Genomic DNA, 24,765 nt, shown 5'->3' with positions numbered 1-24,765 from the left:
TTCCCTGCTGCGCATATTGCATCTCCAGGAACAGTCTGTACGGCACAGATGGGACCAGCATTCATACCTGTCTTATCTGTTTGAATTGGTCCTGGTCAACATTGGAGAAAATGTTGTATTCTGGCTGGGAAATGATCTGGAAAGCCACAGCACAGTGATGGTTCTCCAGTGGGGAGATGTCATTGTAACGTACCGCCAGCTCCGTTCGTGCATTTATCTGATAGCTGATATAAAGAAAAACAATGAGAGCTCCCGCAGACGCACACCAGCTGCTTCCTTTTATTTACATTCTTCTGAATACTTATTCAATTAGCTGCAGTTTGTTTTTTATTGCTAATACTAAATCAGATTTTTTAGAGAAGACGGATATTACTTTAATATCATCTCAGGCACTCTTCCCCTCCATTTATTTATTTATTTATTTATTTATTTTATTTCACCAAGTCTCTGTAGCTTAAAATGATGTAAAGCAGACACAGAATGAACCTGGCTTCATCCAACCCCCTGCTGATGCTGATGGACAGATTCTCACTGATCTCAGTCAACTGAGTTCTGCCCCTATTTAATGAGTGTCTGCAAATGTATTAGATTATCACATTTTGTTCTTCATACATGCATGCACGCAAAGGTGACCATGTGTCAACAAATCTATTTTCCAATATGATAATAAATAGAATAACACACATTTCATCATTTATAATTGCAAAATAATGTGCAAGTCAAATATCCCTTGGCACTTATTGTGCAAATATTCCATCTCTCTTAGCAGAACTGTACCCATTTCTGCACTCATTCTCTCATCTCTGAAATATTTACCTTGTTTTCTCAGGCGCTGGGGGAAGAGCTGAGGCAGAAATCTGTAAAAGCCTTTTCTTTTCAGAGCCAAGGCCAACTGGCAGCCCCAACCCAACCTGAGCTTTCCTGCCTTGGCCGACGTATGAGCGAGCAGCAGGGCCTTGGGGTGAGGCCATTGCCAGCTCAAGCTGTGAGAAGGAAAACCTGATCCACCAAAAATGCCGGCTAGCCTTACCTTCCCAAGAGAGCCCAAGGCAAGCACGAGCAGACTTACGTGTTGTTATAGCCTGGATGGTCCAAGTCGTGGCACACTGCTGCGGTCATGAGAATCAAGATGTCAATTTGGGAAAACTTCTCCTGCAAAATAAATACATTAATGTAGTATTGTGATTTCTACTAAGTCTGTCCCCAGAAATGCAAAGAATTAAAAAAACACCCACATTTACATTTCAGGGAGAGGCAAACTGAGCAAAATGAAGTATTTCTTCTGTATGTCAATTTACTTCAGTGAAGAAAGAGAATTCCGCCTTCCCTTCCAGCAGAAATGACTCAGATTTGCCTTTGTTATATTAAATAGCAGCTGCACGGAGAAGCCAATTTTCTCAAAATTTATTTCAGAGATCATATAAAAGCACTGAGATAGTTCTACTGTCCCTTACAAGTCATTTGAGCATTGTGATGAGTTAAGGCAGGGCTGGAGCATAGCTGCCATGACATCCTGTATTAACTAAATCCATGATAAGACTGAGAAAAACCAATACAGTATCTCCACAGCTTCTGAATAGGATGAACTCCCATTCAGACAAGTTTTCCTCCGTACTCTTCCAGGCAAGAAAAGACAGAAACTGAGATGTACAGCTATGGAGAATAAAAAAAAAAAAAAAAAAAGTGATTTTTAACTGAATCAGACTTAGTTTACACAGAAATACGCATACCTGAAGACTACAGAGTGAGATCATGCTGTACATCATCTGGGTCACGCAAAAGCAGTGCCGGAAATTGTGGAAAGGGTTGTTTCTGTAGTTGTCATGAATGCAAAGCTGCGGGGAAAGGGAGCAGAGTGGTCATTTAGGAGAGCTTTTTCTTTGTGAAAATGTATATATGTGTGCTTTCTGCCCTTCCTGGAAACACCCCATAGCCCCAGAGAGTCCAGCACCCTTCTCTGCTAGGACAGGGTGACAGCTCAAGGGTCTGATTTTGGGCAAGGATGAGAGATTGATGCCTTCCAGGTCTGCTGGCAAGTGAAGCCTGCAAGAGGTGCAACCCAGGATGGAGACAGGGCTCTGTGCTGTCATCCTGAATTGGCATTTCAATATGCACAGTGGGTAAGCAGCAACACTGGGGTGTGCAGAGAGCTCAAAGTATACCCCCGGAACCCTTCTTGCTTAATGCATGCTTCCAAAGGGTAAATTTCCTATAAAAGTCCTCAAGCCTCATCAGGATCAAGCCCTTCAACTGGGGACCTGCCTTCTAGGAGACCTCAAGGCTCCAGGTGAAGCCAAGAGACCTTTGGGTTTTCAATGTTTATTAAATATTTGTGGGCTGCACCACAAAAGCTCTTTTGCAATATGGACTTCAGAAATGTGTCATTATTTTATATTAATAACTCATAGAATCATAGAATAGTTCACGTTGGAAAAGACCACTAAGATCACCCAATCCAACCATCAGCTGACCCCCACCATGTCCACTGCCCACGTCCCTCAGTGCCACATCCACATGGCTCTTGAACACCTCCAGGGACGGTGACTCCACCACCTCCCTGGGCAGCCTGTGTCACTGCCATACCACTCCTTCTGAGAAGAAGTGTTTCCTAGTATCCAACCATGCCATGCTATGACTGGCAGCCAGGCTTGTGAGTGGTGGGTGGCATCTCACAGCCACCGCATGGACATGTGGCTGTGCCCAGGCACTGTACGGCACAGAGGGATGTGATGTATACACTACAGCAGAGTTCTGCACATCCCCGGGGAGTCCTGACTCAGAGCACAGTAGTAACTGGGCGGCATTAGTCATCCTTCCCTCTGCTTCCTGGAACATTTCCATAGCCAGTGGATGTAGCGGTAGGAAAGCATGTGTATGCAGGAGGTGGCTTTTTCTCACCCCCTTAAGTTCAAGCTGGTGCCCACGCTATGCCTGCGGAGGTGACACAGTGGAAGCAGAGTCCTCTGGGTTTTTTAATCAGCTTTCTGTGAAACTGGTGTTTGGGAGAGGAATCCTCACCCTGCCGTAGGTTTGTGCAAAATACATAACAGGCTCCTCTCGTTGTTCTCAAATGCTAGGGCTAACAAATGACTCGGAGATGCAGACTAACTAACAGGAAGCTGCCTGCTGTAGTGCTGGTGGGTAGCATGTTGATGTGTGTTGACATATCACCTTGTTTCCTGTGTTTTCGGGCTGTGAGATGGGAGGAGGAAATTTTCTGTTTTAACTGCTCTGTGTTAGTCTTGATTGCATTGGGTTTCATCCTACCCCTTTTGTTTATCTGCTTTTTAAGCCCTGCACTACAAAGATTTTCATCTGCCTTCTTTGGGGAGAGATTTCCCCAGTCTTGATCATTTTTTCTCTCTCAGTTAATGTAGTCATAGTGTTCTTCTATAATGGCTTAACCAGTCCTACATATAAGCTCCAACCTTATTCCTTATCTGGAGACCTGGTCACATCGGTCCATTTAGCTCTTATTCCAGTCTCTAATCACCCTAATGCCTTGTTGCCATCAGCCCACAGCAGCACCTCAAGCAGGGACAATCTCTGCCCAGTGCATGCTGATGTTCTTGCTGTTCTTGTTGAAATGAGGCTTTGTGTTTCCTAGCCACCTTCTGATTGGAATTTGTTAGGCCCTGGATTAATTTGTTAATCTGGAGGTAATCATTCAAAGCAGTCTTCTCCATTCTGTGCATACTCTTCAAGTAGTTAGGAGAGACTGTCGAGACATAATTCTTCTTTACCAGAATCATACGAAACATCCATGTAATGAACATGATATTTTTAATTCTTATTTAGATCACCTTGCTGACTGGAGGAGTAAGTTCTACTAACTGTAGTTCAGAGTGTCATCAGATCCTTCTTAAATACTTTGGCAGAACATTTACTGTTTCCCGTCCTCTAGGAACACAATGGGTTTTTCTGAGAAAGCCAATGTAGTCTTAAGCTTTTTAGTAATATTTTTTCTTGTGTTCCTCCCTGGATCCTGTACCACTGATTTTTAATGCTCCAGTGCCTCTTCAGACATCTTAGTTTTGGTATGCTCTTGCCCTTTTGTCTTTTATCTCTCCCACATTCTCAACATTGAAGGCTAAGGAAAAGAAAGTTATTTTGCTCCTCGGCAATTCCTTTTCCATCTTGTCTTGCTCTTTTACTCCTTGTGATTTAACACATCAAATCACAGAAACACAGAATCATAGGAGTTGGAAGATACCTCTGGAGATCAGGAGTGCTACCCCCTGCTAAAGCAGGTTCCCTACAGTAGGTCACTAAGGAAAGTATCTACGTAGGTTTTGAATATCTCCAGAGAAGGTGAGTCTACAATCCCTCTAAGCAGCCTGTGCCAGTGCTCTGTCACCCTCATAATGAAGAAGTTCTTTCTCATGTTTAGTATGAAATTTCCTGTGTTTCATTCTGTGCCCGTTTCCCCTTGACCTGTCATTGAGTGTCACTGAAAAGAGCCTGGCCACAGCCACTGGATTCCCACCCTTTAGATATCTATAAACTGAGTATTTTTTTGGCCATATCTAAAGACACCAATCTCCACTTCCATTTGGTACGAAGAGCATTCACTGAAATGAACTGCTCTCTGCAATAGAAAGCTCAGCAAACCAATGCAAGGCAGTTTAAAAACTGTCTTTAAGAATTGCGATCTGTGACCACAAGAATGCAAACATTTGCTGAAGGACTTAAATTTTAAGAATTTGTATAGTTTACTGCTTTCGGTGGGATAACTTGTGTGAGCCAAATGAATTCCTTGCCTCAGTATTTTGTTTGCTGATTTTGTACTAGAAAGATTGCAAACATCAGTAATTTGAAGCACTTACCAACCACCTCTTTAATGTGATAGGATTGATGTTGAAGTCTTTGACCAGCCCAAGATCATGGTACATATGCTCCAAGCAACTCAGCATCTGCAGCCAAACAGAGTGGTTATTGGCATGGTAAATGTCAGTTGGGTTTATGATATGTTGCAAAGTGAATTTCCTCCTTGTACACATTGAGTAATTGCAGGGCCCTCTTGTCAAGATGAAAGAAAGATGTTTGAAGGTTGCATGATTAAAGACAGTGCAAGAGAGACTCTGAGAGCTTTCTGAAGTAGAAAGATTGCTATGGACTTCATAGGTTTTATGCTAGGGATTGAGTCATAACCCCTTTCTTCAGTAATGGTGATTCATGTGAATCACAGCAATTCCTTCTCATGAAAAAGTATACCCCTTTTCTAATTCAGGAGGGATACAGTCTTGTTCTAGTGCTCATTTAAATCAGTGATGGAAATGGCTGAGGTTCTAGTTATATAGAAAATGACAGCAGCAAGCAAGGTATCTTTGAAGAAATGTGTCCACATCTTCTCTCATTGGGAATTCTTGTGTTCTATAATCAACTATTTTAACACAGATTTCTTTTTCAGAAGAAGATCTCTGGTTTCAACGCTACAAAACTGGAGGTTTGTGAGCACCTTAAGATCTAGCTGGGACTCCCAGCAGCTGTGATGCACAGGTGGGCTGCTCCTCTGAGAGTATCTGCTCTGCAGCAGGAAGGGGGAGGCAAGCACTGCTGCTCCCAGTTCATCTTTAGGGTTGAAAAATATTGCAAATGAAGGGTATCAATAATTAGGTATCTGGGCAGCATAGCAGCTGGCAACTACTAGAAATGAACAGATTATTGGGAATTCAGGAGTGCATGTTATATCTCTGAAGGCAAAATCTACAGAGGGTAAAATGCATTCACAACATTGGCCTGTTCTCTGTTCTCAGACTATGGCTCTCAGACTGAGGACTGATCCAGGAATTGTAATATGTTGAGCGTAATGTCACAAACGTGACCTTGGAGATATCTTCAGTTAGGTTCCAGTTATTGGGTTTCTTTCAAAATCTCCATGAAAAAAAAGAGTTTTCATCTATTGAATTTTTATGCTTATTCAGGGAATACGCAGAGTTCATGCAGTACCAAGGGGGCTGGCTTGGAGTCATTCAAACAGAAAGAAAAAGATTTTCTTACAAGACTAGAGGCCACACCACGTGGCCAGGATTCTGCTGTAGATCACCTTGACTTGTTCCTAGCCCATCTGAACTGCAGAAATTAGGGTTTGCAGCCTGCCTGCTCCACATGGAGCACATGGGCAGATGCTCACTGCTAAATAAGCATTGACAGAATCAAAATATTTCCTGTAAACATAAACCAGAGCTGAAAGGCTGAGACAAACCCATATGGTGCCCCGCTCCCATGCTTGCACAGCATATTATTGCAGAGCAGCAGGCCTCCTCGCAGAGCATGCCTGATCTCACCCTCCTGTTAGCCTCCTTCACGCCACCAGATAGTGTTTCCTAGTACTTTGAACGAGTTACTGTGCTAAAACTCTGTCTCAGCACACAAGAATCCGTAGATAATGTTTTTTGTCTGTGGTTTGTCCCTATTCTTTCTTAATAGCCAAAGCAATGAGCCAAAACGCTGCGGTCCACCTGGCAGGTCGTAATTCTGTCTTGCTTTAAAGAATTGACAGCCATTCAAAATCTGGAGGCGAGCCATTTTTTGTGGCTGTGGTATGGAAAAAAAGGGATGGGGGAGTAAGTAGTGAACACCAGCCTTGGCTTGGCACAGACCAAGGGACATCCTGCCGGAAATAGGCTGCTCCTGTAGGAGTGTGGAGTGTTTTTCCTTGTCACGTTACTATAGAGTCAGAGTGACTCTTGTATGTTTCTTATTGAGACAGTAATTAAGGTAATTGCAGCTGGAGATACTTCCAGAACCATCCAGCAACAGCAGTAAGAAAAATAAGAAGATAAATCAGTAAGTAAAGACAGTTTATGCAGCCTCTTTGCAATGCACCACAGAAAAACCCTTTCCTAAAAGGATGTGAATCAATGCATGCACCTCTGCCTGCCTTCATACAGCAGCATGCAGCTCCACTGATTTAAGCAAAGTTAGTGCAGGTGCCCTGAAGCTTTGCTAGGGATCGAACTGTTCAGACCAAACAGCACAGGAGAGCTCCTGTGGCAGCAATGATTGCGCAGTGGTCACTGTGGGACATTACTAGGAAGAGATTAAAGGAAAAGTAAAGAGGAGTCGGAGTATCACAATCAGCGTATTGGGTATCTGTTAGGGAAAAGTACTGTATTATGGTGTGAAATGAAAATGAAAAAAAATCCACTGAGCAAGGGGCAGGGGAAAGAAAAAAATGCTCTGGCCTATTTGAACAGATTCCTCTGGCCTTGCTGGCTCTCAGAAAGAGCATAAAACCAGCTTAGCAGGGCATCAATACCTCATTGGGCTCCCACAACCAGACATCAAATGTTGGTTTCCGAAGTGCTTCTATGGTCTCCTGAGACAGCATGTACTGTGGACAGAAAGGCAGACAGAGTTAGTGAGGGTCCCCTCAACAGGTCCCATCCACACGGGCTTTAGGTGGATTTCCCAAGGAAAGAGCAACGCATTGCCTGCAGGCTGCTGGTTGGCTGAGATATAGTCATAGAATCTTAAATTGGAAAAGACCTCTAACATCATTCACTTCAACCAGCGGCCCACCCCCACCGTGCCCACTGCCCACGTCCCTCAGTGCCACATCCACACGGCTCTTGAACACCTCCAGGGACGGTGACTCCACCACCTCCCTGGGCAGCCTGTGCCACTGCCTCATCAGTCTTGCTGAGAAGGAATTTTTCCTAATATCCAACCTGAATCTCCCCTGGCACAACTTTAAGGCTGTTCCCTCTTGTCCTATCGCTGTTACCTGGGAAACGGGAGAGAGGGGTCTGGAAGAAAGAGAGGAGAGCAGAGGTGTTATGGGTGGGCTTGAGGGTAAATTTGGTAAGGGGGCATAAGGGCACGGGGCACGGACTGGCTGCAGTAGCACTGAGCATAGTGACACGTGGCGTAGCTGGTCTTGGAGGGATGATGCAGAGCTGGTGCTTGTAGTGCTAAATTAGCTGGCGGGTGTGATATATCGGCTTTGGAGTGATTTATGCTCTCATTTTGAGTATTTTTTTCAAGAATGCCCATGTTTTCAAAGTGGTTGTCAGCCCGCACGGTTAGAGCAATTTTTTATCGTTATGCTCAGAGGCTTCGAACAAAATGGAGCTCATCGGTCAGTTACAGTTTGTTTACTGAATGAAAAGAGGGAACGTGGAGGGTTAAAAGACCAGTCCATAGCTGCTCCTCTCCTGAATCGCATCTTTGAAGCTCTGCTGATCAGAGTCTCTCTGGGACACAAAAGCCTTGTAGCTTTAATTGGCCCATTTACCGTGGCTGTCTCTAATTAGTTTGGGCTTACTGCACTGAGCAGGTGAACGAAATTTTCTGAGTCTCAAATTGCTGATACTTAAGGAAGAATAGCACTGAAGATGAATGTTCCTTCTCAAGAAGTCAGCTATTTTCGCTTCTGAATATATAATGTTCATGTAATCAGTTGTACTGCAAGAAACACGTGAATTGGCTGTAATGATTTGTTATTTGGTAACATCTCCTTTCAGCGGATCCATTGCTTCTTAGCCTCACTGAAACTGGACAAATCTAGCCCCTGACAAGTGATAACAAATCTACCAAATTCATCTAACAGAAGCCAAGCTCCCTCTGAAACTAAAATCCCTGTGAGTTTTGGTCCCTGGGCAACACAGACTACTGGCTTACCCTGCGGTCACTCAGCGCAACTCTTGTTGTTAATCCAAGGTCCTAATATAACAGCAGTAGATCAAAAGAAGTTGACCTGACCTATATACTCATCAAGGGAAGTTTTACAACTGGTATGTTTTATGGAAACACGTGTTAGTGTCAGGAACTCAGGCCTACCAGGTAAAAGTTAATGAAAAAAAACATAAGGCGTTTTGTGAAGCTGCTCTCTAAAGCTCTAAAGACCAACATGGAAGGATGCACGTCCACATTACATGCCTTCAGAGCAGCAGAGCCAGCTTTGTGCAATTTGCATACAAGCGAGCTGGTGTTTTGTTGAGGTGTGTGCTGGGCACGGAGCAGAGCACGCCTGGTAGCTCTGAGTAAGTCCTTTGGGCAAAGGCTGCTGGTGCAAGGCTTCAAGGTCTGGTGTGCTTCACAGTTCCATCCACATTCATCACTGTAGGTTTGTATTTCCACATGCCTGGTGGATATTTTTCTTCAAGTATTGCAGTTTTCTCTAGCAAATACACTAACCACTTTTTTGCAGGAACAATGAAACAGCCTAGAGAGAATCCAGTGTTGCATTTTCTCTTTGTTTCCTTAGGTGAAGCATCCCCATAAATTACTTTTTAAATTAAGAAATAATCCATTAGGAGAAACCTGGCAGCAGCACTGTTTTCAATTAGAGCACAGCACTATAGGCCTTTCTGATTATTTGCTACGAGCATGCAGAAGAAACAAGTATAACTAAACAAAATAACACTTAATGTTGACAGATGCAAAATATTCATTAACACTTCAAACACAAATGAGCTTTAAAGAATTAAAAATGACTGAGAAGCCAACTGTAAGCTTCCCATGGGCAATGACAGCTTTTCCATTGGCTCCCAGTGATTTCGGATCAGGCCATGGGTTTGGCAGAGCTAGAAGATGGGCAGTGAGGAGGCAAGCATCATAAACCAGCACTTGTCAAGGCTGTGGTAAAAGCAAGCACTGCAACATACCTTTGGGTAGGATGGCACATCCCGCCGGGGTGTTGGCCTCTTGTTTTCATCCAAAAAGCTGTACTTGCAGGGACAGGTAGTCCTGAAATGAAATATTCAGGGAATGAAAAACCACAGTGACTCAAATATGGCCGGAAGTACTGAGGTCTCTTAGTTAGCATTGCCTGGAGAGCCATGCCTTACCCTAATGTCTCCTTTCTACTTTGCTCAAAAGCTCTAAAAGTGTGATCTTTAGAAGTATGACCAAGTAACTTTTCTTCCTGTGAGCATCTTATGTCTGCACATGCCATGATGGAGACCTCTCGAAGACCCTAAGACTGCAACAGGACTGGTAACCATCTGTTCTGATGGCCAGACCAACTCAACTGCCTTCCTTCAGGTGGGATAGCAGCACCGAGGCACCAAGCTCAGCAGGCATGGTCTGCTTGGCTCCCTAATCCTGGAGAATGGGAGTCACTGTTAGCAATTACAGGTAATTAACCCTTTCCTGGTCACTAGCTGGTTAATTAGCAGTGGAACAGGTTGCTCAGAGAGGTGATGGATGCCCCCTCCCTGAGGGGTCAGGCTGGATGGGATGCTGAGCAACCGGATGTAGCTGTAGGTATCCCTGTTCATTGCAGGGCAGTTGGGCCAGGTGGCTGTTAAAGGTTCCTTCCAACTGAAATGATTCTATGATTCTATGATTTCACTAACGTAGCTGCCAGCTGCCTACTCTTCCTCAAAGTTCAGAAGCACCGAGCTTGTCCTATCCCATCTGAGCAGAGGGCTGATAGTGGGAGATGCCAACAGCCTTTGCAGGACATCTACGCTGCTGCACTTGTAGCCAGCTGTAGAAACAGCTTCATAGCCACAGGGGCACAATAAAACTGATGGCTCCATAGTGTCACCCCTGGCAATCATGTAGCTCTTTTCAGCTCAGCATATGTCATCAGTGGCTGATCACATGAGCTTTGATAACTCTCATGTGATGTTGATCTTGCATTTTGCGTTTCTCCCGCCAGTCCTAGCATTTGGATCACCCCTTCTCATTTTTCAGCTTCTCTGACAAACAAAGCCAGCCAAAGTCAACCATTAACACAATTTGACCCTTTTTTTCCCCAGAATCTCACAGATTTCACATCTCTTTTTAGTGTCTTCTCTGTTGGGAATTTGATCAGGTCTATTTTTCTTCTCTTAACATTGACCTCTGATACAATTTTTCATGTTTTTCTTCTGAATCTTCCAGCAGAGTTATGTCACAGAATCATATAATCACAGAATGATTTGGGTTGGAAGGGAGCTCAAAGCCCACCCACCTCAACCCCGTGCCGTGGGCAGGGCTGCCCCCCACCAGCTCAGGCTGCCCAGGGCCCCATCCAACCTGGCCTTGAGCGCCTCCAGGGATGGGGCACCACAGCTTCTCTGGGCAGCTGGGCCAGCGCCTCACCACCCTCTGCCTCCCCCTGCCCTGTGCAAGGGAATTATCAGCTGGAGAAAAGCTGTCTTCATCATTTTTAAAGCTTTTTTCCTCAAAATTCTGCTGTGAGGGGTGTTAGTGGGATAAAAGTAGTGAGACTGGGGCACTCCTTGCCCTAATTGGAGCTGCTGGGTCTAGCTGGGGGCCAAACGACTGCCCCTATTTCCCAGCTGCAGTAAGACATTAAAGCCTTCATCCGGCCACGCTGGGGAACACAGCTGAGTGGGGATACGTTGGACCTTTACAAATGTGAATCTGTATCTACAAATGATCATGAGTTTAAGTGCGCTGCAATGCTAATAGCATCTGCCAGCATGAACACAAAAACAGACTGGGAAAAAGAAAAAGCAATTTGAGTGGATACAAGTGGGGTTGCTGCTCTGCAGGGTAGACATGCACATTTCACATGCCTGCTGATTTTTCTCAACATAGCTGTTCATCCTTAGGGATGTGGTCAGTGGGCATGGTGGTGATGGGTTGACGGTTGGACTAGATGGTCTTAGAGGTCTTTTCCAACCATAATGATTCTGTGATTCTATGATTCTTACCCTGCTGGGAGGGGGAGCCAGTACTTGCCCTCAGCAGTTCCCAAGGGGGACCTCATAGCAGCCAGGCCACCTAGAGCCCCTGCTCACAGCAGGAGACAAGAGGCACCAGAAGCCAGCCTGGCTGGGGCCAGTTGTGCAAGGCAGATGCAGCACTCCCTGCTCCTGCTGTTCTGTTACCAGGCTGCTGTTTGTGTTACAGAATATAGGCTGTAAAAAGGCGACCTGGGAGAGGAATGAGTCACGGCTGCTGGGACAGCCTTGTACTTCCTGAAGCTTGTGGCAGCTGCCCTGCAAATGTGAACTTGCAAGCATTGCTTTTTGGCTTTACTCAACTTTCCTAAAGAGATTTCCTCACACACCTAGAAGGGACACGAGGCAGCCTGCAATCTGTCATACTGGTGTGCATCTGGAGCAGGTCTCTTGAGGTTAATAGCATTACTCTGCACTGATGCTAGTACGATGTCTGAATTTGGCCTTACTCTTAATGGCACAGCATTAACACTTTGCCTCCTGGCGTATCTGGATAGTGACATTCATAAGTGTTCCCAGCAATGGGAAATAGTTTTGATTAGAGGCCACCAAATTTGACCCTAAATTAAGAACAAGCAGCCATCAGCACACAGAGCAACCCCTGCTGCAAAGCCCCTTCTGTCTGCATTCTGAGGGAGGAGCATCCCTCCAATGACCCTCCCAGCAGTGTCCATGGCCTCTCAGTGATAATGCGTTCATCCTGAGCGGGCTCCCCAGTGACACTGCAGCAGAGCCATTGGCTGAGACCACATCCCCTGCAAAGTGCATTTTTTTTCTGCAGTTCTTTTAATTACAGCAAAACCGATCTTGACAACTGCAGCAAGCCCTCGAAGTAGAAACTTCATTCCCAATTTCTAGTCAGAATTGAAATGGATACTGTATAATAGCATGAGATCATAATTAGAAGAATGGCTATGTGTGTATTTACCATATTCCCAGAATGTAGTTTGAATCTTACTGGAACTAACTTGAGCGCTATGCAACTCCCATGGAAGCACTGCACTCTGCAGAAGCCCTCACCCCATTCCCCCTCCCCCCATACATCTGGATGAAGAATTCTCATTCTGCATGGTGAAACATCACTTTCCATTGCAAGACCTGCTTCTCTATTCACACGGCCCCATCTATTTGAACAGATGAATGGCACTGGATCCACAAATATTAAATTCATGCAATGTTTGTTTCCTTGCTCCCATGCTTCTAAGCCTGGCAGGCATCTGGATCCTGCAGAAATGTTGCTGCAGGAGGGCCTGAAAGAAGCCTCCTATTGCCCTGCTAGGGCTGGAGCAGAACTTACCTGCTGCTTCTTGCTGCCATTTCCTCCCTCATCTTTTTAATGTCGCTCTTGCATTTCTCAATCTCCACAACTTTCAGGCCTTCCACTGTCAACAAAGGAAAACACCAAAGGTGTCACCGTGGCAAAATCCGAAGGCTCTCCTTTCACAGTTGTGCAGAATTTCAAAGGGCTTCAATAAGGGGGCAGCCCAGACAGCCGGTGAGCCCCACACACACGGGTGCTGCCAAAGCAGTGTGTCATGGAAGCCCATAGGCATTCTCGGCTGCCAGCTTTAGATAATAGCACGAGCTTTTTAATTTGCAGACTGGCCTCAGCTTTCCCGCAATTGTGAGCAGCAGCCAGCTTGTTCTAATGCCTTCACTTCTCTGCTGTAGAGCAGGAATCAAAGGAAATCCTGAGCAAAACCCCTCCTGCGATGGGATGATAAGTGCAGCTCGGCAAACGCGTCCCAGCGGGATTAGAATTCCCATTAAGATAAAAAGTTTTAATTTGAAAGGTCATGCAGAGCACTGAGAGGCTCTGAGAGGCATCGCTGGGCGCAGAGAGTCCAAAGTGAAACTGCAGGAGAGAGAGAAATGTCGAAAAGTTTTGGCTGTGACCATTGATTTCATTTTTACGGGTATTGAAGATCTGTCGCTTGCCTTTGCCAATCAATGTTGTAATCAAAGGTTATTTCTGCATGCGACACAGAAAATCCTATACACCCTCTCTGCGCAATTAGAAAGGCCACGAGGCAAGAAGTTTGATTGCCTGATTGTGCTGCAGCACTTCGGGCCATGCAGCTGGGAGAGCCCCATGCAAAGCAAGGGTGAGAATATCCTCCCTTCCCTCTTGCGAGTTAACAGCGTGCTCAAGGACGGAACATGGCACCGTCTGTGAGGGCCATGTCATTCACATGCCATCATTTCACAGCTCCTTTGTTTAGAATCATAGAATTGCACTGAGCTGGAGGGGAGCATCCGAGTGATCAAAAGCTGTCTTGGAAGGGCACAGCTCTGCACATAAGAGACTCTCTTTCTTTGTGCTGGTAACAGCAAAGGCTGATTTTGGATGAAGAAGTAGGGCAAGGGGGAAAAAAGGAAAAGTTTGAACCAGGTAAAAAATGTTGTCTATCAAGAGAGGGAAGGGAAAGGGGTTTGCTTTGGATGCCCCATCCCTGGGGGCGCTCAAGGCCAGGTTGGATGGGGCCCTGGCCAGCCTGAGCTGGTGGGGGGCAGCCCTGCCCAAGGCAGGGGTTGGGGTGGCGTGGGCTGCGAGATCCCTTCCAACCCAAACATTCTGTAGTTCTCTAATTCTATGATTCTGCGTTTTACGCTTGACTGTGGCGATACTACCCACTTCCAAATCCCATTTCCAGATGAATGCGCATTTTTACCTGGAGCTGTTGGAAGCAGTTTCGTTGGGCAGCCCCAAAGTGAGGACAGAAACCAGATGCTGGCTGGTGCCCATGGGAAGCAGTGAGAGCAGAGCAGGGTTACAGCTCCACAGGGCAGGGGGCAGTGGCTGCAGGGGGAAGGGGTACGTGGTGCAAAATGGCAGCCTTGAGCATTTTTCCTATTGAGTCTCTTTAACTTGCTTCCACATCCTCTCCAGGGGAGCAGGGAATTTACATAGTTATTTTCTTAGGATAGATGTGAGATGCTGAAGAACTGTAAAGGGTTTTGCCAGCTCCAAAGAAAGTGGAACTATGGCAAGAATCATTGCCAGTGCCTTCCTTGTACGGAGAACTTTTCCAAGGAGAACTCACAGGCTTTACACTGGGTCTTAAAAAATCCCTGAAAAGATCCCTGAGACACACTGCTGCATATGGGCTGTGTGAGGTGATGGTGCTGTCGTGAGCACTTGTTCCTGCACACACATCCCACTGGGGAAGTCTCAGAGATAATATGTGAGCATGGTGGGAAAGGGATCTCCAAAGGAGGTAAAACAAAAGCACAATTCTTTTCTCACTTTGGTTGCGAATGATAAATGGCCTTGTCGTGTGCACTGAAGGGCCCATTATATTATCCTGCATTAAGAAATGCCTTCTGAAAAGACCCTGTGCTGTCTAAAGAAATCCTTGGGCTGTGTCCAGCCCTGCAGCAGAGCTCTCGGAGAGGCCTCTGGGATCCCTGCTTGGATCGGGGGCTCTCCCTCCTCTCAGCTCTGCCTTTCAGTCCTGGAGCTGGAAGCTGTAGGTTTGTCTCCATGGCAGTTTGGAGGCCCCACGCTGAGCAGCGGGGTGCCTGCACAGCCTGAGGCTGACAGTGGTGATCTTGGGAGGGCTCCCCTTTGGCTGTCCCTGGAGAAGGACGTTCTTCTCCCCTCCTTGCTGACAAAGGCATCTCTTTCACTGAGCAGCTGTGGGGTCAAGGCAGCTTCTGGCTGGGAGAAATTTCAAGAAAACAACTCTTTCCATGAACCAGAAACTTTGTTGTTGGTTTGTTGGTTTATTTTTTAGCTTAGATTTTTTTTTTTTCCAGCCAGCCCAGTGAGAAAGTGCTTTCTGCAGCTGCAGAGGCAGGGAAGTTTAAATGCTGCATCTCAATGAGGATGTGGCCTTTGGCAGCTGAAACCGCACCATGTGACAGTGCCTTATTCACCCCCCTACCCTGCCTTTCTTGGGCCCATTCTACGCTAACAGACTGAAGAATGGGAGCGGGATGCTGCCTGGAAAGAAAAGGAGCTCTTTGGCTAGATGAACTTTACTTTGCTGTTGCACAGCAACTAAAAACAACTGTGTCACTGTCAGCTCGCACAACGAGCCGGGTGAGCTGGAAGCGAGACGGTGTGCCTGCTGCACGTGGCCCAGGGGATGGACAGGACCCCACGGGCACGCAGCGACGAGAAGTAGCCCCATGGGGATGAGGGTCTGCTCTGCTGCACGTGGAAAATAGCCCAGCCCCATTCCCAGCAGGAAAAAAAGCAGAAGAAGGAAGATGACATAGAATTATCGGAAATAATGGAGCGGCAGGGGGGCCGGAACTGGGGATGGGGAGGGCAGGGTTGCAGGAGGGGTGCCCCGGGATGGGACGGCACGATGGCAGCAAAGGGACACTCACGTTCCACCTTTTTCTCCAGCATTGCCAAGTGATTAGCTACTTCCGTTTTCAGTTCATTGATTTTAAAAACCCTGGAAAGAAAACCCCCATGCGTTAATGTCATACAGTCAGAGCCGCGTCCACCCTAGCTGCCAACTGCCAGAACCCTCCGTGCTTTTCAGAGGGTCGATCAGACCTCCTGGGACTGCCATAAGGGAAAGGAGATCTTCCACGGCAATGGCTCTGGGGTTGCACTGTGGCACTGCAACCTCCTGCGGGCAGCGACTCACTGTCACGTCCCCCTGGCGACAAGGCAAACCCATAGCGCTTCCTAACAGCAATGTCCTGGGGCTGAGATCTTCTCCGAGTGATGCTGGAGGTTTGCTGAGATGTGACGGGGTTGTTCTGCCCTGTGGAAAGCAGCTGGGGTGAAATGAGCAGCACGCTCTATGGATGTTTGCTCTCTCCTTTGAGTAGAGAGCTTCGTGTGTTAAAGGGGCGAAATGGAACACATCCAATTGTTTCTGTGTTCTGCATAGAAATACTTATTTTGTTTCCTAAGAGGGCGGAAGCACAATAAGAGCATTCATATTTAATACGTGATCTCCTTTTTAGATCAAAGAGAAGCCAGGGCTGCTCCTGGTTGAAGACACTGCGCTGCCCTCAGCAGGAGGGGTGTGTGCACCGGGCCTGAATGTGGCGTGGAAGTGGGACTGGAGAGACCTTAAGCACCCCTCTGCCTCCTGGCAGCATTTCACTGCTGGCCGAGGAAAGAAAGAGAATTTTAAATAAATGATGACATTCAGCATCTTACCTTGAGAACTGCTCGGCAATCTGTCCCAGTAAATTCTGGAACAATTCTTCTTTCTCTAAAGAAAGAAAGAAACAAATAAAAACAACAGAAGGGAGAGGGGAGGAAACAAAATTATACCGGAAAGACACTCAGCATCTCTGAGACGGGGCTCTGTGATGAATCAAAAAGGCACTCTGGTCCTCTGAGAGGTGTCAGCATTGGGGCAGGGAAGTTGGGCTGTGCGCCACCTTTCCCCCACTGCCTGCAGCTTGCAGGAAAACTCTGCTGGGTGCTGGAAGGCACATGGCGTGAAGGCAGGGAGAGATCCCTTGGGTACCTGGCAGCCAGGACACCGGGCTCCAGTGCTCCAGGAGCAGAGAGGTGTGCGTGCTTTGCACACACACTGCAAATTGGTGAGCACCCCCTGCGCTGAAACACCCCAGTGGCATTTCCTGAGCTCCTTCTGAAGCAGCACAAAATGAATGAGGTAGAAATGCAGCCCAGCGCTCGCGGCATTCCCCTAAGTAACAGCTCCTGTACTTGTTGAAAAGCTTTGCAGCCCTTCGGATCTGATGCTCCAATACTCCTTGGGATTAATTCTGCACAAAGCGCTCTGTCTGCTTCCCCAGGTCCTAAAGTGGACCCAGCGACTGGGGGGCTCTCAGCAAACCCCTTAGTTCCTCTGCAACCCAACTCCCTACAGCGCAGCCGGCTGCAAGATAACATCCGTTTCCACCACAAAGACCCGCTTCCCAGTTTCCTAACCTCCCAAAAAACAACCAAGTCCAAGCACCGAAGATCTGACGGAGCAAGCGCTGTGCCCTACCTAGGAGGCAAGGAAAGCTTACCGTGCACCGGGGCGATGTGCGAGTCCGGTGGAGAGATTTAGCAGAGCCACCCGCGTCCTTCCCGGCACTGCTCTGAGCGCTGACAGCGTGCGGGAAGCTGGCGAGTCCCCGATAACACGGCTCCAGTAAGAGAGCAGCCAGGCTGCCTCTCGCTCCCTCCCCTTGTCAAAACTCACTGGGAGCACTGGGACGCTCTCATCCCAGGAACAGTCAGCTGCAATCTGATGTTTATGGATGTAATAAAAGACTTTCAAAACGAAGATGTATGTTTTTATAACCCCAGGGTGCAGTACAGATATATGACTAAGAGTGGCAGCTCGTCTCATCTTAAAGGGACAATGAGCCATTTCTCTGCCCCCTTCCTGTCGGAGGGGCGGACCTCCGGTAAATCCCAGTTCAGAAGATAATGTGGCATTCAGTCGTGCTTGTCCCCTCTACTGTGGAATAGGAGGGCCAAGCGTCCTTTCGCTCGTAGGATCACAGAACCACTAAGGTTGCAAAAGACCACTAAGATCACCTAAGTCCAATCACTCCATTAGTGTCTGATGCATTTACTCACTCCTCCGGGCAGAGCTGACACCCCAAGTGCCCACAGCACCTATCTGCCTCGGTTGCTTTGTTTTTTCATCCCAATTTTCCCTTGAGAAAGGGCTAATCCCACCTTTGGATTGCAGCTCCTCTAGGCAGCAAGGCTTAAAGTCAGATGCCCTGCAAAGCTGGGCTTTTTTTTCCCCAGCCCACAGGTCTGACACACTGGGGTGCACCCACCCTGCTTGGTGGGGCACAGGGTGGTCCATCTCCTTTCTGCCATGGCCAAGCAGTGCTATGAGAACATGGGTGTCTGCCCTGCTCCTCGTCCTCAACGTGTGCCGTGCCCTTGGTGAGGCACCCACCTGTGCTTCCCTCTCCGGGCTTTGTTTCGATCCAGGCAGTCAGAGGGATTTAGGAAACACACAGGTAGAGTGGACAGGAGCCTTGGGAAGGGGCGTGCATAAAGTCTGCATCCATGTTTTGCACCATATCGAGTGCCAAACTCACTTGGCAGCTCGGCATGTTTTGGGCTGCGTGTGTGAGCCCTGGCAGGTGAGTCATCCCAAGGCAGCTGCCCCACAGCAGGGAGCAATGGAGGCAGCAGCAGAGGCAACAAGGATTTTTCTCATGCGCTCTGTGCCTCTTCTCTCTCACCTGAGCCATGGGTGTGCGTGTGCCTCCAAAAGAAAACAAGGATACAGAGATTTAGACACGAAGAGAAGCTTCTGTTGCTTTACCAGCAGCAAACAGGTACCTGCACGGGACCCTGTGCATTGAATTGTCCAGGAAACCCACGTGCTGAAGTGGCATCTAGCCCCATCAGGACAGCAGTGAGAGCACTGCTCTCTCTGTGTCTCGTGGGAAACGGGCTGTTCATATTGGAGACCCCACAAGAATAAGCCATAAATTGTGGTGCGGGGAGAATGGGGACCACGCTCAGCACATGCCATGTCCTTTTGGATGATGTCCCTGGTGACATCCCTGGACTCGCTCAGCTAACCAGGGCATGGTTTGAAATCCCCAGCCCATGGTTCCTCCCATGCAGGACCACTGTGGGTCAGGACCTCTGAGCACAGCAGCTCCTTCCTCCGTGCTGTCAGAAGCCTTGTAGTCTTTATTCTCAAGAGCGTGCTGCCAGCAGGACTTGTTCCCTTAACTGTCACCTTCACAATATTGCAGAGTGCCTGAACTCCAATTACAATCTCAGCACAGCCATCAGTTTGTGAGCTGTGAGCCCGTTCCACCTTGAGCGCGCGGATCAGAGCCCCACTGCTGCTGGGAGGGATGAGATGCTGGAAGAAGGTGCTCTGCAGGCCAGGTGAACAAAGCCTGGAAACCCAAACACCTCAAAGAGGGGGACAAGGGCAGGGGACAGCAGGTGGTGGATGCAGCAACTTCACGAACAACTGGTTGTGAGACCACAGCTGCATCCAGCAGATGCTGGAGTAATAACCTCTTTAATTCCAACCCTCTCCCGCGGCTCCGGCCAGGAAATGAAGAACAGTTTCTTAGTAGGACTCTGGTGGACATCTCCTCCGCTGGATGGAAGCCACTGCTTGTGTTTTCCTCCCGAAGGATCATCTTTTCCAGTCCCACCTTTTACAGCCTTAGTTCTGCTGAAGCATGGACCGCTCTCATCCAGCTGCTTGGGAGAACGCTGGAAAGCTGCACGGGAGCTCCCACACTGTGGAAATGGGGTTACCCTCTTTGCCTTTGGGGGAGTCACTCAAGGAGGCAGAATCGCACAGGCAGAGCTGTTTCAGAAGTGATGGCCAGAACAGAACTGGTTTTTTTTTTGTCTCCTTTAATAAAGAACAATTTCCCACTCTGCTCATTCTTCCTACTCTCAGCAAAATGTCAGGAATGCTTAAGATTAACGACAACCCATGTGAAAGAGAAACAGACACCAAGGAACACTGGTTCCATCACACCCAGTTCAGCTTTCTGCCTCTTTCCATCGCAGACTCTGTTTTATGCTTTGGCAAGACACCACCAGAATTCTTCTTGCCCTTTTCAGCTCAAATCTTTGGAAACTTTTGTTTTACAAAACACAAAAGGGGAGGGAGAGGAGACCTTGTCGACGCAGTGAGCTGCATTCAGAACAAAGCAGAGCCATGGGCTGTCAGCTGGGCTGAAGAATGAGGGCCTTGGGAAAGTGTGAAAAGTCTTGCACGGTCTTATAAAAATATACAGCTAGAGTCATGTGGGGGAGCGGGGAGGGGGGGGGGGGGGGGGCAAGAAAAAAGGATGTTTTCTAGAAAGCCCCTCATCCGGCTTCCCTGCTGGTACATCACAGTGGCATTCCCTGGTGCAGCCCCACCAGCAGTTGCCTTGCTCTACCTTAGGCAGATAAATGTACTCCAGCCGAGATCCCTCCTTCTCTGACCTGCTCATGCATGCGTGCAGTGCGTTGCCTCTCCTGCTGAGTTCATTAGGATCCGGAAATAGTTCAGCAGACAGCTTCCTTCCCCTTAGTGGTCACGTGTGTCCCCCGGCTTTCACTGTTGACCTGGGACCTGTTTATGACTTACAACAAACCTCTCTGTGATAAAGTTCTTCCTTGTTTTCCAGCTGCTCTCTGCTCTCCTTTGCTCTCTGCATGCACAAGGGCCTCGCTGTTGCCTCTCAGAGTCTCCCTGGGCATTCTCCTATGTTGCCTTGCTGTGCCCTCTCCTGCAGACGTTTCTGCCCCAAGGAACGTGAACCATCATATTATGGGTTTGTTTCACTACCATTCCCCTCTCTGAAAAACAATACTCACAGACACTAGGTTTTCTCACAAAAACCTAAGCAAGAATCAGAGAACCATTCGAGTTGGAAGGGATCCTTAAAGACCATCTGGTTCAACTCCCCTGCAATGAACAGAGCTACAGCTACATCAGGCTGCTCAGAGCCCCTCCAGCCTGACCTTGATTGTATTCAGGGAGGAGGCATCCACCACCTCTCGAGGCAACCTGTGCCAGTGCATCAACATCCCTGTTGTAAAAAACTTCTTATATAGAAGCTAAATCTCCCGTCTTTTAGTTTGAAACCATTTCCGCTCATCCCACCACAACAAACCCCCATTTAAGGGTCTGTGCCCTTCTTTCACACAGCCCTCCTTTAGATACAGAAAGGCCGCTCTCAGGTCTTCCCAGAGCCTTCTCTTCTCCAGGCTGAACAGCCCCAGCTCTCTCAGCCTGTCCACACAGGGGAGGTGTTCCATCCCTTGGATCATTTTTGTGGCCCTCCTCTGGACACACTCCAACAGCTTCACGTCTCTCCTGTACTGAGGACTCCCCATCCGGATGCAGTACTCCAGGTGAGATCTCACCAGCACAGAGCAGAGGGGCAGCATCACCTCCCTCGCCCTGCTGGCCACGCTCCTTTGGATGCAGTCCAGGATACAGTTGGCTTTCTGCACTGCAAGGGCACATTGCTGCCTCATGCCCAACCTGCCATCCACCAGTACCCTTAGGTCACTTTCGCAAGGGCTGTGCTCTATCCTTTTGTCCCCAGCTCGTACTGATAGTGGATGCTGCCAAAACCCAGGTGCAAGACCTTTCATTTGGATTTGTTGAACCTCATGAGGTTCACCTGGACCCACTGCTGGATCCTGTCTAGATCTCTTTCTGGATGGCAGCCTGTCCCTCAGGCATGCTGACTGCACAGCACAGCTTGGTGTCATCCACAGATGTGCTGAGGGTGCACTCAGTTTCTCTACTGGTGTAACTGATGAAGATGTTAAAGAGCATCAATTCCAGTACTGATCCTTGAAGGACACCACTCATTACTGATCTCCATCTGGACACTGAGAAGAGGTGGGACCTGACTCTAGCAGGGAAACAGCCAGGCTGCTTTGCTTCTGCCTCGAGAGCTTAACCCATCTCTGTAAACCACTATTTTTTTCCAGTCCCAGGCTTTCTAGCTCCCTCCTGCTCTTCCCATGTTCTCTCCATTCCCAAGATGATTTTAATCTCTTGTCCCCAACTCTTCTACCTTTCCATTTGACTCCTCCAGACTGTCTCCTGCTGATGTACCCTTCCCCCCCCCAGCGTACAGCCTAAGGTCCTGCTCATGGCTGCCTGTGAGCCAGTGATAGGAGATACTGCAGTTACACAGATGGGGGCTGTCATAAGGTGGATGCTGTGCAAGGATTGCCCCAAGCAAACAGTGTGCTCCAGTGCCTGATCCTGACAGTGGCCTGATCCTGACAGCGACGTGCAAAGAAAAACAGTAGAAGTGCCACTTCAGTCCTGCCCATGAGGGAAAACACCTCTGTACACCAGGGAACGTAATCCAAATGACATCTTTCATCCAGGCCTCTTTTAATCACGTCAGGTGCTTTTAAATATTTATTACACTCCAAGCTACCATGCCCACAACAGAAATTCCGCTCCCTTCTCAGCCGTTTGGAAATAACATGGAGTTCAAACACGATGCTCAGCTTTCAGCAGAGGTTTGCTGAGACATGAACAAAGCACTGAAAAACGGGATTGCAAATGTGGTTGGCGATGCCCTCGCTGAACTGCTGCTCCAGGAGGGGCTTTCCCTGAGACACCAGCAGTGCTGAGATGGGCCCAAGCTAAGTGCTTCGGAAGTCCCCTGGACCCCAGCCGTTCTACATTATCTTCAAAGACTTTGAATTGTGGGAACAATTTTTTTTTACTTTTCCTCCAGAATACTTTTTTTTTCTGCCATAGCTACAGCCACGACAGTCATCTTTCTTGTGTCACAGCCATGTCATTTCCACACGGAAGTGACTGCAACCTCACTTTCAGCAAATGTAATGCAAAAGGCTTATTTACCTGAAAGCTGCCCAGTGGCAACAGGTATCACCTTGTATGGAGACCTGGAAGAGTTGGAGAGGGTTGATGTTAGCAGTGCTGAGATTGCAGCTTGCATTTCACATCGGCGTTCTCTGAGAAATATCACAGAGCTATAAAATATCCTGAGTTGGATGGGACCCACAAGGATCACAGAGTCCAACTCCAGGCTTCACACAGCAACAACAAAAATCAGACAATATTTCTGGAAGTGCTGTCCAGATGCTCTCTGAATTCTGGCACTGGAGGCCGTGCCCACAGCCCTGTGCAGCCCGTTCCATGCCCACCGCCCTGTGGCGCAGCCCCTGTCCCTAACCCCCAGCTGCCCCTCCCCTGACACAGCTCCATGCCGTTCCCTCGGGCCCTGTCGCTGTCACACAGAGCAGAGCTCAGCGCTGCCCCTCCGCTCCCTGTGAGGAGCTGCAGCCGCCATCAGGCCTCCCCTCAGCTCCTCTGCTCTGCGCTGAGCACACCGAGGGGCCTCAGCCGCTCCTCACACACCTTGCCCTCAGAGCCTTCCCCACCTCTGCAGCCCTCGTTTGGACGCCTTCCAATAGTTTAATGTCCTCATATTGAGATGCCCAGGGCATGGCATCATTGTTTGTGATGGCAGTGACAAGTAATGATGAAATACACAATGGAATAAGTAAAAGCAAATGTGGTAAATTCAAGCAGACAGGGTGAAAACAAAAGTGCAAAGTTGAAGAAGCAACAGGAAGCCAAGGAGAAAAAGGGAAAGGGATCTGAAGAAAGGAAAAGCTGACGCCAGCATGGAAGAGGCCTAACCTCATCAAAGACTGTGCCTTTGCTTGCTGCTGAAGTCATTGTTGGTCCTAATAGAGCAACAAAGGCGCTGGGAGCCTTGACAGCACTGGGAGTGGAATGGGAATCGATGTTCAACATCAAATACTTAAAAGCACAATTTTTTTTTCTGACTATAATTTCTACTTTACCAATAAGCAAAAATCTTCAAAACTAGCTGGCATCAGCATCTCGAGTTAGCATGCAGTTCTCTCCGTCAGCTCCCCCTGGAGAGCTGCTCGCCTCGTGTTGCGTACAAGAGGCATCTTTAGCCCAACACCCACTTTCCCTTGGGCATCACCCCCTCTGAATAGCACGTTACGGTGAGACTTACCTCTCTGAGTTCGCAGGCATAGTCGGATCAATGGACACCATGCAATTATCTGCCGTCAAGAGGGAGATGGTTGTGTTCCTGAAAAGCATGATCCAGAGATCTTTATTTGAGTGAGAAACACTGGCTGAGATCGTGTGCTGCTGTGTATGGCGTGTGGCCAGTTTCCCCTATGCTACGTTCCTGATGCTGCCCCATCCACACTCTAACTTGGCACAGGAAGGGTCAGAGTAGGTTTGGTATTTCACCCATTTCAGTTACCAGAGATGTTTCTGGGAAAACGTTGTATGATCATCCTTGATCTCAGAGAAAACTTTGCTCCCTGCTAACTTGTGTATGCTGTTGACTCATCGACTAATAATTTCTGCTGAAAAGCTATGTTTTGTGATACATTGACTAGGCAGCTGTATATTGACTCACACTACACAAATGACTACCAGTTTTCAAATTATCTAGTTACTCCCTTACCAAAACAAACAAAACAGATGTCTTGCTGAATGTGGAGACTTGATTTTCATCCTGTGCTACGTGTGATCTCATAGGCTCACATGTAAGACTTGGATGTTTTCTTCGTCTCCAGGAGTCTGATTACAACAAACAATTAAAAGTTTTTACAATCAGGGTGGTGAGGCACTGGCACAGGTTGTCCAGAGAGGTGGTGAATGCCTCATTCCTGGAGACATTCAAAGTCAGG

General features: G+C 47.8%; 1 protein-coding gene across 10 annotated transcripts in view; it reads right to left on the bottom strand.

Moving 5' to 3' along the window:
• PDE9A (phosphodiesterase 9A) overlaps positions 1–24,765 on the bottom strand; it is a 43,118-nt gene that overhangs the window by 5,445 nt on the left and 12,908 nt on the right. For 3 of the 10 annotated variants that reach the window (XM_416748.8, XM_046905873.1, XM_040652527.1), the window contains exons 3-13: positions 24,075–24,152; positions 22,922–22,965; positions 16,777–16,831; positions 15,984–16,054; positions 12,943–13,027; positions 9,612–9,693; positions 7,262–7,336; positions 4,827–4,913; positions 1,731–1,835; positions 1,070–1,152; positions 68–224 (exon numbers count right to left, since the gene is read on the bottom strand). In XM_416748.8, coding sequence (XP_416748.3) covers positions 68–224; positions 1,070–1,152; positions 1,731–1,835; positions 4,827–4,913; positions 7,262–7,336; positions 9,612–9,693; positions 12,943–13,027; positions 15,984–16,054; positions 16,777–16,831; positions 22,922–22,965; positions 24,075–24,152 — 922 coding nt within the window. Of the gene's footprint in view, positions 1–67; positions 225–1,069; positions 1,153–1,730; positions 1,836–4,826; positions 4,914–7,261; positions 7,337–9,611; positions 9,694–12,942; positions 13,028–15,983; positions 16,055–16,776; positions 16,832–17,603; positions 17,827–20,474; positions 20,586–22,921; positions 22,966–24,074; positions 24,153–24,332; positions 24,395–24,765 lie in introns of those variants that run through there. The other 7 variants (XM_046905877.1, XM_046905883.1, XM_046905882.1 and 4 more) reach the window with 7 other exon arrangements.

The sequence above is a fragment of the Gallus gallus genome, chromosome 1 (assembly GCF_016699485.2).
Source record: "Gallus gallus isolate bGalGal1 chromosome 1, bGalGal1.mat.broiler.GRCg7b, whole genome shotgun sequence".
Classification (NCBI taxonomy): Eukaryota; Metazoa; Chordata; class Aves; order Galliformes; family Phasianidae; genus Gallus; species Gallus gallus.
Note: the sequence above shows the minus strand (reverse complement) of the source record. Positions and strands in the feature narration are given on the sequence as shown.